The sequence below is a fragment of the Balearica regulorum genome, chromosome 22 (genome assembly GCF_011004875.1).
Source record: "Balearica regulorum gibbericeps isolate bBalReg1 chromosome 22, bBalReg1.pri, whole genome shotgun sequence".
Classification (NCBI taxonomy): domain Eukaryota; kingdom Metazoa; phylum Chordata; class Aves; order Gruiformes; family Gruidae; genus Balearica; species Balearica regulorum.
Window position 1 is genome coordinate 4032260 of NC_046205.1, and position 13687 is coordinate 4045946.

Below are 13687 nucleotides of genomic sequence, written 5' to 3' on the forward strand. Positions count from 1 at the left end.
TGCACCACACGGGAGGTGCCCTGACGCGGCCGGGCATAACGAAGGACCAGGCAGCACCGCGGCCTTTCTGCCGCCGGCGCCCGGGGCAGAGCTGACCTCTCCGGCTGAGCGGGCAGAGGGGCGTGAAGGGGCTGAGCTGGGGGCGGCTGCCCGGCCTCGCCCCTCAGCCTGGGGTGGCTGGGGGCTCTCTGAGGAGGCCCTGAGGGGACGGTGGAGCCTGTGTGGGGCGAGGGAACGCGCGGTAACGGTGGGGCCGGGCCCGCTGCCCCGTACGGCCCTCACACACCGCCCGGCCCTGCCGCGCTCAGCACTGCGCAGGCGCAGGCCAACGGCCGGTGCCGTTCTTTCAGGTCCCGCCCTACGGGTGGCGGCTGCGGACAGTTTTCCTCCGCCAGAAGCCGTCGTTCCCTTCACGAAACTGCGGGGCGGGGAATCAACGTTCCAGTAAACCAATGAGAGATGGGAAGGGGCGGGGACGACGCGTCCGATAGGCTGCAGGGCAGGGAAGGGCGGGCGGGGTTCTGTCCTCTTCCCTTTGCCGCGCCCCCTTCCCCGCGGCTGTAACGGTCGCGAGCGCCGCGGCGGAGTGAGGTGAGGGGGGGTCGGGCCCGCCCGGGAGCCGTCCTGCCGCCGTCCTGCCGCCGCCCTGCCGCCGCCCTGCCGCCGTCCTGCCGCCGTCCTGCCGCCGTGTCTCGGGGTGGGCTCCGGCGTGGGGCAGCACCCCTCCCTGTGCTTCCCTCCTCTGTGAAACCGTCCCTCCTCCTCCATCCCGGGCAGCTCGGCGGCCCCCCGCACCTCAGGGACTGGCCTCCCCCTCCCCTAGGGACCAGCCGCCTCCTCCTCCCCTCAGGGACAAGCCCCTCGGGGTCAGGCTGTGCCTTCCAGGCGGGTGGTTCCCCCCAACCCTTTGGGGCTAACCGTCTTCCCCTCCCTCTACCCAAGCCACTCTTCTCCCCATTCCTTTCCGGGGGCTGTCCCCCCCCCGCTCCCCGGCTTCACATCACTCCACGTACCCGCCAAAATCTCCCCCCTCCATCAGGTAAAGCGCTGCTCCCCCCCGTCTTCGTGACCCACCGCTCCCCTTCCTTTTTTCTCCTTCGTTTTTGCTTATTTTGCACATGTCCCTTCCCACCCCCTCTGCGGGGGTCTGCCTGGTGGTGTGGGTGCTCTCTGGGGGTGGTGTGTGTTTGTGAGAGGATGGCGCTGGGTGAGGTGGGAATGCTTTGGTCGGTTTGTTTATTTTATTTCAAGACCGCACGCTGGAATTTTCCTGTTATAACTGCCTGACTGTAGTGCTGGAGACTGGGATTTGAACTCAGGAATTTCTGAAACATACCTAAATTAAACATAATAAGCACTACGTTTAGCTAGCAGTGTTCTATTTCTTTGCTGTCTGAGGAAAATGCAATTTCTGATTCATTATCTACCCTATTGTATTCCCAATGTCTATCCTATATTGCAAAATCTGTGTGTATATAGATGTTTTCTAAGAATTAATGGTTTCTCTTTGAATCGGTTAAGCAAAAATCTGTAAGAGCTGGTAGTCAAGAATTTAGTGTTTGAGTGGCCGAGAGGAGAGAGGCCTTGAATTTCCAGGGTGAAGCCTGAGAGCTGTAAATTACACTCACATCATCAGAGGCAGGAAATTCACTGCCTGAAGTACTCAGATAAGCAGATAAATTAAACCAAAGCTCTGGATAGATAATGATTGCTGTTTATGGAACAGCAACACTAAGTTTTGAATGACTGCATTTCTACATGTAGTTGCTCAGTGACCTCTACAGAGGGCAGAAATGAATTTGTTTGGAGTTAAGACTTTTTAAAGGGAAATTTTGAGTCTCTGTAGACATAAAGCCAGCGTGTAGGTACCATGGTGACTGATGCTCTATAAATAGCCATGATGGGGATAACACATGCCCCGGTTGAAAGGCACTGCTGAGCTGCTGCATACCTGGAGAATGTTGCAAACAGGAACTCTCCTCACTTCTCAGGCATGAAGAAAAGCTACAATAACTGCAAGAGTTTTTTAAAGTATTGCCTCTGCTGCAGGAATGAAATGGAGATGCTAATTAAATATAACATACTGTGTTACTCTGAATGAAAAGTAGCTGATGTGTATGTACCCATCACTTTGTTAGTGGGATCAGGGTTTGGTTTATGGTGATTTAAAATATGATTTTTTTATTTATTGCCTTGTAGTTTGCTGGATAGATAAGATGGCTGCTCTTGAGAAACATCCAGACCTGAGGCTCCAGCAGAACAATCCATCAGGTAAGGACAGTCCTTTCTTTAAAGCCCTGCTGCTGTCGGATCCTGTTTCAGTCTTTCTGAGGAGACATGTGGCCCTGAGAAGAGTTCTTTACCAAAAGCTTTTTATTAAAAAGGCAATGTCTTATTCCTGCAAAATAAAACGATTACATGGCTATACAAGGGTAGAGAATAATTTGATAACGAACCTGTGTCTTGAGCGATAACTGATAAATCAGGAACAGTTAATGCAAAAATGTATCTTTAACAGTATTGCCATGTGCCAACATTGCTGCTGCTCTTTTTAGTTTGAGAGCATCAACTGGGTGTAATACCACAAAACTTGTGATATTGCAATGAGAATCTAATTTACTGCTTTTGCATTCTGACTTCCATAACAAGATTGACTTTCAGTCTCTGGTTGATATTATTTGACTTCCCTATGCTTGCTGCCATTTCCTTTTGCACAGGAGATTTCTTTGGCAACAATACGGGGAGTCAAGCAAGGATCAGTTTGGTTTTTGGTAGCATGGGTAATTAGATATGACTTAATTAGGTGTATTAAAAAGCTTTTCAGTTGGCTAAAACATAAATATCCCTGGCTTTTTCCCTCCAGATCCCAGCACCAGTCAGAAGAGTCATTTCTTGGAGACTGACTGGAAAACGCCTATGTTGTCTGTGAAGTTCCAGAGCCGTGTCAGTCGCTGTTCAAGCGTGGCTGACAGCGGGGATGGGGGCATTGGGACCTCCTGCTCAGACAGCACAGAAGGTGATGGTCAGCGTGGCATCACACAGTAACAGCCAAATACTTTGAAGTTTTCGTACAAGACCGACAAGCATTAAATAGCCTGATATTATTGAACCTTAGAATATAAAACTTGAGGAGAGCAGAATCTGTAATGATGATTGGAGACTATTTCTGAACCAGTGCCTCAGTAAACAGATATGCTGCCAAAAAGATAACAGCTAAGGGACTTGCTGTTTCTCTAAGCTAGTTATCTTGTAACTGTAATAAGCATTTTTACCTGACTAAAAGAGCCACTTTGGTGATTTTCTGGTTCATAGTGACCTACAGGTGATTTATCAGCAAGTCTGTTGTGTGATTTTATTTTTTTTTAAAGAAATAATTTATAGGTGTTTCTAGAGACTTCAGGTCAGTGTGTTTTCATCTATGCTTTCATCCATGAAAGTGACACAAACAACTATTGATTCACTGATTCTTTCAGCAGCGAGGACATTTGTGGTGTTCTTTAAAACAGTGCACTACACACATTCATGTGTTTCTCAAGCTGCCCTGAGCCTTTTGAATGAGCTATAGATCTTAATAATGCGTGAGTTGAAATGAAGGCTTTTTAAAAAAGTCTGGCTTGTAGAAATATTGCTAGAGTGCATATTTAAGTTGCGCTTAGCCTCTCTGAGGATAATAAAACATCCAGTTGCACGCTGAGGGCAGGGGAGATAACGATGGCCCTTTCAGGAAATTGCCCTTCTGAACGTTTGTAATGTTGCAGCCTTGTTTGTAAGAGCTGAGGCTGAATCGTGACACTGACAGCTGGCTGAAGCACGCTGACTTTCAGGTCAGTACATTAGTCAGAAATGTTGTTGTGACGACCCTTAGCACACTCAAGGAACCGATTGCAGCATCCACGTGTGGCGTGCTGGTCGGAGAACTCGAGTTCCTGATAGCAATGCTGAGGTATAAATTTAGGAGCTGTAAAAGGAAATTGTACTACAGTCTCTTCTGTTTGCCAAGGTGAATGTGCTTGTGACTGCTTGGTAGCATGGTGTTCTCTGAAGTTCCTGGGCACAGCCAAGTAATGGCTAGGAGATTTTTCTCCCCCTCCTGCTCATTTTTGAGGAGAGGGTCTTGTGCCTTTATTGTGATAGTTTTCCTGCAATTTGATGATGGTCTTTGCAGAATCTGGTTTCGGTCCTATTCAGACTGTAACCTTTATTCCTTCTTGTAACAACGCTTTGAGGTTACAAACAGGTGGAAGGGTGACCTTGCAGTCCCGGTGTTGGATTAAAGAAACATCATATGGGGATGGGCCTTTAGCCAAAACTTGTGAAGAAAACAAGTTCGTCTATCTGGAAGAAACCTGGAATTACTGCAATACACAATGTATTAGGACGAGGAATGGGAACAGGCGCTCCACTGTTTGTCTTTCTCAGCTCTTACTGTTGCTGTATTGAAATCTGAGAGTTGCTAAGAATAACTCTGTATTTCCATGTAGCCAGGTTTGGTGCCCGTCTGAGAGGGCAGGCTCACATTGGGGTGCGTGTGCTGAACTCTATCTCATTTCCTGTGGCAATAAGGCAAGAGCCATTCCTCTAGCCTCTAGAAAAAGCTCTTTTGCTGCAGTGTCCTGGAGGAGTTCGAAGGTCAACTGCTTGGTGATCTAGTGTTCAGCTGTGTTTGAAGCTCATCATGGGCTTAGTGAAGGCTCCAGTTAGCTTTGGTAACGGTTCAGAGCCGCTGAGCTGTGGGACGGGCAGAACAGAATCAAGGTCTCAGTGTTCAGCTGAGTAAGTTTCAGCCTTTTTATTCAATTTAAAGGACTTGATTTCTAAGTCTATAGAAAGATAACCTTATTGATTTAAGATTATACTAGACTAGCGTAAAAACAAGGGATTAAAAATGTGTACTGAACTAAATTTGTATTCTCCCTGTGGTTTATGGTGGTAGGAAAATGTCAGCAGGCTTCTGAAATTTGTAGTGAGGGGGAACATGGATGTGCCTTAATCTTGCTGCTGCTGCTTAAGAGGATATGTTTAGGGGGAATAAAATTGGTTTTTAAAATTCTTTTGGAAAGTTGTTCAGCAGAGGAGTGGCTGAATATTTTCAGGATTGTAATTAAAGCATCGCTCTTCTTCTTTCCCTAGACTTTTGCAATTCCAGTAACGGTTCCTCATTCCAGCCCATCAAAACCCAAGTGACCATCCCAACGGCCCATGTTATGCCTTCTACATTGGGTGCCTCACCCTCCAAGCTGTGCTCTGCAGGAGACCAGAGCTGTTTGCAGAGTACTTCAAAAACTGCTATGCCAGGATCTGCTTCTGAACATGCAGGGCTCATGAGAAACGGAGACGTTAATGCCGGGAAGTCGTCTCAGGTGCCACCCAGGGATCTCTTGCGTCTCTACAGGACTTCAGGGGAAAATGGTTTTGAGCAATCCTGGCATCCTGTTTCTGATCACATGAGAACAGAAGATACTTGGAAGTTTGACACCCCCACCATTGAGCGCACCTTTAACCAGTCTCTCTTTCTGGATAGTTTGTGCGCTGACCCTCTCCACAGGCTCCAGAAGTTCAATCCAAACTCTGGGACAGCTGAGGCAGGAAAGAACCATTATAAGGTGCTGCCAGAGAGTAAGCAAGCGGCAGGGGCTAATGGAGCCTGTGAGCCCCAGGATGGAACGTGGCCGAGTGGGAGCAGACTGATGCCAACGGGACTCCAGGCCAACAGTTTCTTTTCGAAACCTGTAGCTCCTTCATCTCGAGCATGGATGCAAGAAGCCTGCTCGCTGCATCCACATGAGAGGGTCTGTGAGCTCAGCGCTTGGAAAGAACAGCTGGAGAAAGTGCGATTGCAAATAGAGCAAATGCAGGTAGGGAGCTGCTTGTGGGAATGTATGAGTTTGAAACCCTTCCTGTCTCTTGAGTGGTGAATCATTGCCCCAGACTTAAGAAACAAGGGGGGAAATGTCTCATGCTTCTCCCTGTCTTACACTGAAAGTCTCTTAATGATCTGTTTTTACAACATGTGGTGTCACGAGTATCGTTTGACACGCTGCTTACGTAGAGTGGCCCTGTATTATGTTACAGCACTGCACAATGGTTCAGATGAAGAGGTGAAATACCCTGTCTGCTAGAAACTGCAAAGAAAAAACATGCCAAGTTGTTCTTAATAGTTTCTAGAATAATTCCAAAAAAGTCTGTTTCCTAGCTCTAGATAAACTGCAGTTAGTTCTATGCATCTTTTTTATTAGGTGAAAACAGTTTGTTTATCACCTCCCACCAGCTGTACCCTAATGGAGACAAATTGTTTCCAGCAAGCTAGCGCAGTGATCTAAAATTATTTGTTAATCTCCAGTTGTGCTTGGGCAAAGTTACTCGTTCTTGGACATTGACAGAGACTGAAATAGCTATGTCCTGGCATGCAGATGAGCACACAGTGTGCAAAATAGCTCTAGCAATGTTGCAATTACCTCTGTGGAGCACAAACCACTCCCTCCTCATTTTGTCTCCTCTTCCAGTTACAAAATGGAGGTGCCTGCCACCATCCCTCGATGTATTCTCCTTCGCTGCCTACGCCTGATCCAGCCCAGTGGATCAATATCCTGAACTCCAATGAAAACCTCCTCAAGGAGAAAGAGCTTCTCATTGACAGGTGAGAGTTTGATACTGATGTGTAACCAGGACTCCAGTGCCTTTCCTTTTGGAAAGGGAGGGTTTTGGAAGTACCAAGGAAGGTTTGTATCTCAGGGTCCCTTTTACCCCATTGAGGTATTATTTTAAATTTGTTCTTTGTGACTTTGGGCTGGCAAACAACACATCTCATACCTAACGCTAGTGGTCCATGAGCTTTTCAAAAAAGTAAATCCTAATGAAAACTACCGTCAGCATTTGGACTGTAAATACTTTTTTTTCTGATTGGCCATTTAGAGTCCTCTGTCTCTTCATTTTACTTGTAAGCTTCACAGCCAAGCTGGATCCTCCAAAGCATGCAAGGCTTGTGTGTTTTATGTATAATAATTGCTGGGGGGGAGGGGAGGGAAGAAAAGTTAATTCCAATTGTAAAAAAAAAAAAAAAAACAAACAAAAAACCAAAAAATTGAAATGGAACTATCTCAGATTATTTCTCTGCAGGTCAGTTCTGAGTTGCAGAGTTGTCTTTCTGTTCTGCTTGTCACTGTATGGAGCATTAGAGTTGTGGTGGCACTGTTTGTTGTATTGTTCTCTAATACCACTGAAAACAAGGTGTATGTTTGAGAACAGTCTGTTACCTGTATTGTTGGTTTTGGTGGGTTTTTTTAACAGGCAAAGACAACACATATCCCAGTTGGAGCAGAAGGTTCGGGAAAGTGAACTGCAGGTTCACAGTGCCCTGCTTGGCTGTCCAGCACCCTACGGAGATGTCTACATGTTGAGAATGCAGGTAATTGGGTGCAACAGGGTGTCAGTAAGAAATATGTATTGAATCCGATGGACCTACCAGGTGTCATTAGGTGTTTCCTGAGTAGGTGGGCTATGCAGAGTAAAATTATCCTTTGTATGAGGTACCCATTACTTCTCATCTCTGAGATCTTCTGTGACTTGATATTTCAAGCCCTGAAGTACTATGGTTTATTTAGAAGCTGTGCTAGTGATGCAAACGCCTGACAGCACTGACAAGTGCTATTTCAGGTACTGCAGTACATCAGATGGGCTGAATGATGTTTGGGAATTAGGAGGACTGACAACACAGCTCCGAGACAGCACAGCTGCTTAGTGCCAGTTTGTAACTAACCAAATTCATAGGCTGCCTCTGTTTGCAGGAGCTGCAGCGGGAGAACACGTTTCTTCGAGCACAGTTCACAGAGAAGACTGAATCCCTCAGTAAGGAAAAGATTGAGTTGGAGAAAAAACTGGCTGCTGCAGAGGTGGATGCAAAGCTGATCCGGGAGTCACTGAAGGAAACAATGCAGAAACATGCAGAGGAATTAAAGAAACAGGAAGAAAGGGTATGATCCCGTTGCTCTAGAGATGGGAAGGTGTTTGTCTTTGAGAAGCTAAAAGTCAATGTAGTGCCTGTGTGAGTTTTCTGTGGCAGGTATTTTCTGATCTCCTTGTAGACTACTTTGGTTTATAAGCAAAAGCCTTTCCTCCTGAAGTTGAGTATTTCAGTACCTTTTCTTTTAACCAGAGAAGAAGCCTGTCTTTAGCTAAGTGAGCTGAAATGCTGCTGAGTTAAGGTGATCTTGTATTTTGGTGGTGTGCTGTACAGAAAGGTAAATGAGTGAGCTTACAGAGGACTGAAGAATGGACAAGAAAGTATATAAACTAAACTTGTATATAACTATCCGTGCAGGTAAAGGGAAGAGACAAACACATTAATAATCTTAAAAAGAAATGCCAGAAGGAATCTGAACAAAACAGAGAGAGACAACAGAGAATCGAGACCCTGGAACGATACCTGGCTGATCTGCCAACCCTTGAGGACCACCAGAAACAGAGCCAGAAGGTAAAAAATCCTCTTTTGTTGTGATGGTACCTCTTCACATATTTGCTCAGGTGGCTTTTCTACAGTTGTAGATAATCCCCTGGGGCAGTTGCCCAGATAAAGTCATGGTCTGGTCATTCCTCTGGAGGAGGAACGTTCTGTGTTATAGCTGAGAATTGCCACAGAGGTAGTAAAAATCTGCCTTGCAAGTGTAGTCGAAACACGGTGTGTGTGGTGAAACCCCTGGGAGGTCTCTAGAGTCTTGTGATGGTCTCTCTTGCAGCTGAAGGAATCTGAACTGAAGAGTGCTGCTATGCAGGAAACAGTGCTGGCACTGGAAACAGAGCTTGGAGATGTCCGGGCTGCTTTCAGGGAGCAAGAGATGCAGCTAGAAACCCAAAAACACAAGGAGCTGGAGCTTCTTTCCACTGTGCGCAGGTAAACATCTGGAGGATTAGAGTAAGTTTCATCTTAGCACTGAAGTAATCGCTGTACAAGAGCAGTCATAATTCAGCACAGCCACCGTCCCACCTGTCAGAACCAGGTTACCATGGATTTGTGGTGATTATCTGAGTGGTCACCTGAATGCTGTGTTCAAATTCTGCGTGCCAGCAGGAGAAGGTGGGAGTAGAACCAGATGGCTGAAGGAAAGGGGGCCTCTGTTTTGTCACCTGGGTTAGCCTGTGTCCTCACATTGTTGCTCTCAACCATAACCCCTTGCAAAATGAAATTATGTAATCCGCAATCGTTGCGTCTCTGCAAATGTGCCAATATCGCGGGTAGGGCTGTGTCCAGGGAGAGGGACTCCCTTCTTCGCAGCCCTTGCAGTTTGCAAACTGGGATGCGAACATGGGAACACTGACATCTGATATGAAAGTCATTCACTGCCTCATGTTGTTTAGTGAGGGGAAACGCCCTCAATAAAGCTGGTGTTCCCATGGTGTTCTGCTAATTTCAGCTTGCAGGACAAGGTGCAGCAGTGTGTAAAGAATGCAGAGAGAGGACCCCCTGCGCAGGATGGGGAGAGACAGAAAATAGAAAATGACTCTCTGAAGAAAGAATGCGACTCCCTCAGGAAGGTAACAGGCTGTCCTAACTGGGAATCACAAGTTTTTCCTTCCACTGAGTCATATTAGTCACTGCAATGAAATTAGGGACTTTTGCAGTCATAGGCAGTCACAATTGCACTCAAGCAGCAGTTCCTGGAATTCCAAACTGAGGGGTTTTAAAAACTGTTCTTGGTGTGATAACTAGGCACTCCTGCAGTAACAGTGGAGAGAAGTTGCAGAATGTAGAAGAGGGGAGAGGAAAACCACAAGAATGCAACTTCTCCAGTCTGTTTTTAGCTGATCCTTCTAATGGTGCCTGTTATCAGGTGCCTTTCATCAGGGAATCTAAGTTCATTACTAACAGGGGCAGTGATTAAAGCTGTAAGTGGACAGGAAAGAGGAGAGGGGATGTTATCCTATTGAAGGAGAAAGTCTGGTGGTATTACTGAGTCTGTGCAGCCGGTTCTGATGCTTCTGCTTTTGATTCCAGATTGTGGACAAGCAGCAGCAGAAGATGGAGCAGTTGTCCTTGCAAGTGAAGGTGAGAGGTGACTGTGGAGGGACCTAGAACTTGAGAATCTGCTGTGAAGTGCGTTAGACTTACTACTTTCCCATGGTCTGTTCCAGAACCTGGAAGAACAGGTGGCCCAGGAAGAGGGGACAAGCCAAGCTCTGAAAGAGGAGGCGATGAGAAGAGAAAATGCACTGCAGCAGCTCCGGACCGCTGTGAAAGAGGTCAGAGCCAGAGCGTTTAGAGTGCCTGAGCATAGCAGTTGAATGAACAATGGATTGTCTCTTAGCAAGGCCCTTAATTTGCAGTCAGCAGCACAACTTCTCCTGCTTCCTGCTAGCCAGTTGTCCTGTCAGTGCTTTGAAAGGAGCTCTTCTTTGTGCAAAAGCAGGAGAAAGGCAGTTTCTGCCTCGGGAATTCAGCTGGGGCTGTGGGTTGTGGTGGAGGATGCTGAGCTTGCCAGCTGGGGGCAGCAAGGCGGTGAGCAGGAGTCCAAACTCGACTACAGCCCTGGCTGAAGGGCAGGGCAGAGCCCTGCTCTCAAGCCTAAAGGAAGCCAAGCAGAATGGCAGCCCTTGAGGGGAAGGGATGGCCGGTGTTGGGGTGAGTGGTTGGTGCACAACCTCCTGGAAGCCTTTTTTTTTTTTTTCTTCTTTGTGTTGCATCACGCCTCGGCAGGGATGGTGCACTGTCATGGGGTGCTTCCTATCTGAGCCAGGAAAGCCGAATGCTCACATTCTATAGGACTGATACTCATCCAGCAAGAGTCTAGAGGGTTTGATGTAAACCTGCTGCTCCTGCCCTCGGTGCTCCCATCATCATCGAGCAGTTGCATTAAGTTGCTTTAAGTGTGCTAGTTCTGTACCAAGTTGACTGCTCATCTGCTGCATCCGTTTGTTCAGCTTTCAGTGCAGAACCAGGATCTCATTGAGAAGAACCTGACCCTTCAGGAACGACTCCGGCAGGCAGAGCTAACAACCCAGCCGCTGCCTGCAGAGACAGCCCGCCTCGCCCAGGAGTTGTACAGTGAGCTGGCCAGCTGTCTGCAGGATTTGCAATCTGTCTACAGCATTGTCACTCAGAGGGCTCAGGGCAAGGATCCCAACCTCTCTCTGCTCCTGGGCATTCGCTGTAAGTATGCGGAGTGGTGGCAGAGCAAATCCTTTGATTCCTGTGCTGTGGCAGAATTAAATAACTTGCATATAGCATGGAAGGTTCTCATCTTTCTGGGATTCTGAACCTTCTTTCTATGGTTAGCTAGCTTGTTGTTAGAATAACTTGCATGTTACAATAACTAAATGTTAAGTAGTACCTCTGTGGCAAATGTGCGTTTGGTTTTTCTGGCTCACTTGTAAATGTGTGTGATCCTTGGTCAGAGTAGCATGTGAGGTAACTCCTTTCTCTGACTCCACAGCTGTGCAGTACTCTGCTAAGGAGAAGGACAACTTACTAAGCCCTGACGGACTTGCAAAGAAACTGGTGGAGGTAAAACAGCTTCACAAAGAGGTGGAGGACTTAAGGACAGCAATATCTGACAGATATGCTCAGGACATGGGAGACAACTGCATCACCCAGTAAAGAACGCTTCCCAAAGTAAGACAGGAAATGAAGACTTGAAACCCTCAGGAGACTAGAGCTCTTGCGACCCAAAACCTATTCAGCACTTTACCATCCCTTTGCTCGGGTACAAGAAGTGTGACTTATCCAATCCGTGAGGAATCAGGGGTTTGTTGACGGAAGTGTTTAGCTGCTGACTGGCTAACTGGAATCGTTCAGGGCTTCGGTGTCTGGGCTTTGCAGTACCTTTGATCTTGTGGAATGTGTTTATGCTGTGTTTGCTGGAGCTGGTGTGGTCTCTGATGCTGGGAGGTGAATTCTGAATTGCCTTCCAGGCATGTCAAATGCTGAACATGCAAATGTGACAGTTAAAACCATCACTAAAGGAAACGTATGCCCTGGTCTTTCTGATAAATTCTCTGCGCAGATCCTGTGTGACTAGTGAGACCAGAGGATTATCAGAGTGTTCAGGGGATATCTGTGAACTTTGCAGGCAAACAGGTGTGGCAGTTATACTACTGCTACTTACACCAAGGTGCTACAAGCTCCTCAGACACTGTGCGCACATTTCTGGCTTGGATGCTTGCGTAGCCATCCGTGGAGCAAGATCTGCTTTGCTCAGGTAAATCCAACCAGAGCCTTTCAGTAGCCAACAGGAGCTGGGGCATAAAGCAACATTAAAAGACGACTCCAAAAAATGCTCCCCCTGGGCACTATTACCCCAGAAGCCTTAAGCCTTTTATCCCCCCTGAAATAGCGCTCTGAGGGTGGGTATGATTCAGGCTGCAGAGGAAGTGGACTGATGCCGAAGTGCCTTAATGTGCTAGAGAAACCTCCTGTCCACACACTGCTTTATGCCTAATGCATCTGCTGGCAGGGCGAGGAACTGCTGGTTCTTGTAGCAGCCTGTACAGCCATCAGAAATGATCCTGGGGACCCTTAAATGTCTTGTAGCCCCTGCCAGAGCTGCAGAGAGCCTCTGCGCCCCCGGGGGACCCTGCTGCAGGTCAGTGGGGAGGCACCACTGCTTGGCTCTGCTTGATAGGGAGAAAACCATTGTGGTCCTACCATGGTAGGATGGTACAGCTGGATCTGAGAATTCTTCCTGATGCCTGCAAGGCGGTGACCACTTGGGTTTTGTCTCTGGGAGCTCCCTGTTCCTCTGCTAAATAATGGGATTTCTAAATAAATCAGCATAGGATGCAGCTCACTTTGTCACAACTCTCCTTAACCTTAGTGGCAACTTTATTGAGTGGTTGCTTGTGACAAGGCTGTGGTGTTGAGGGTGGAGCTTGTTTGGTTTTCAGTTTGAGTTAAGAGCAAGATAATAAGTCATAAGAGCAAGATAATAAGTCATAAGAGCAAGATAATAAGTCAGTTATATATCAGGGGGAAAAATACCACTGAAACTTCTGGTTGCTCTTGGTTCATGTTGGGGCTGTGAGTGCTAGGTTTGGGAGAAATGCTTTTGTTATTCCTTTGTGTTAAATTGTAAAGACCAAATCTGTTTTTAGTGTTTGGCCACCGCAGGTGATGGTGGCAACAAATTGGTTAGTTTGCTGTCCCCTGCATGGTCTGGGGAGAGAGCACAGCAGCGTCTGCCGGGCAGCCAGCTGTCTGCCCTGTTCTTTCCACATCTGGTGTATTACATTTCTGGCTGTTACTGTTCCCAGGCTGCTGGTGCCATGTACTGAGTGAGCTAAATGTGGGCCAAGGCTATTTCTTGAAGTCATTTGTTCTGGCTGCTGGGAGCTCTCTAGGCATTGGGGTGCAGAGCAGCACCAGCTGTCCAAGTTGCTCTCTCCTGCAGGTTTAGCAGGGTGCTGTTCAGCACCCATCCCCTTTCCCTGCATCCTCCTGGGGTGCAACAGGAGATCTGGTTCCCTGGTGTCGCGTGGGGACGTGTTTGCCCTCTGCCCCTGCAGAGCTAGCTGCGCAAATGGGATGGTGGCCGTAAGCCCATCTCGGCCGATGCTTGGAGCCTCGTGCCTGGCCCTGTCCCAGCAGCTGGGCTGTCTGGGTGGGGAAGAGAAATGCCCCCACGCCGTCCTCCTGCCAAACCGGACCTGTCTGGCTAAGGTGGTGATCCCATCTGCCATAACTGTGCCTGCCCCTCTCCAT

General features: G+C 47.6%; 1 protein-coding gene across 5 annotated transcripts; it reads left to right on the top strand.

Moving 5' to 3' along the window:
* The first annotated feature begins 885 nt into the window (after nt 1-885).
* On the top strand, nt 886-11981 carry CEP85 (centrosomal protein 85). Of its 5 annotated transcripts, none has more exons than XM_075774005.1 (14): nt 886-1039; nt 2200-2271; nt 2864-3016; nt 5131-5855; nt 6504-6637; nt 7288-7405; nt 7785-7970; nt 8318-8470; nt 8733-8887; nt 9408-9528; nt 9989-10039; nt 10126-10233; nt 10912-11140; nt 11424-11981. In XM_075774005.1, exons 2-14 carry the CDS (start codon nt 2217-2219, stop codon nt 11585-11587), a joined length of 2352 nt encoding a protein of 783 aa, XP_075630120.1. In that variant the 5' UTR covers nt 886-1039; nt 2200-2216; the 3' UTR covers nt 11588-11981. The 5 variants fall into 5 exon arrangements, with proteins under 5 accessions (XP_075630120.1, XP_075630119.1, XP_075630122.1 ...); XM_075774004.1 differs by lacking the exon at nt 886-1039 and adding an exon at nt 1943-2115; XM_075774007.1 differs by lacking the exons at nt 886-1039; nt 2200-2271 and adding an exon at nt 3759-3824 and having other exon boundaries at nt 2876-3016.
* Nucleotides 11982-13687: the final 1706 nt, after the last annotated feature.

Bases quoted from the DNA above. Each gene is read 5' to 3' on its own strand.
- CEP85 (XM_075774004.1), top strand. The intron at 8,888-9,407 runs GTAAACATCTGG...TGCTAATTTCAG, and splicing joins CTTCTTTCCACTGTGCGCAG to CTTGCAGGACAAGGTGCAGC. The intron at 10,234-10,911 runs GTCAGAGCCAGA...CCGTTTGTTCAG, and splicing joins TCCGGACCGCTGTGAAAGAG to CTTTCAGTGCAGAACCAGGA.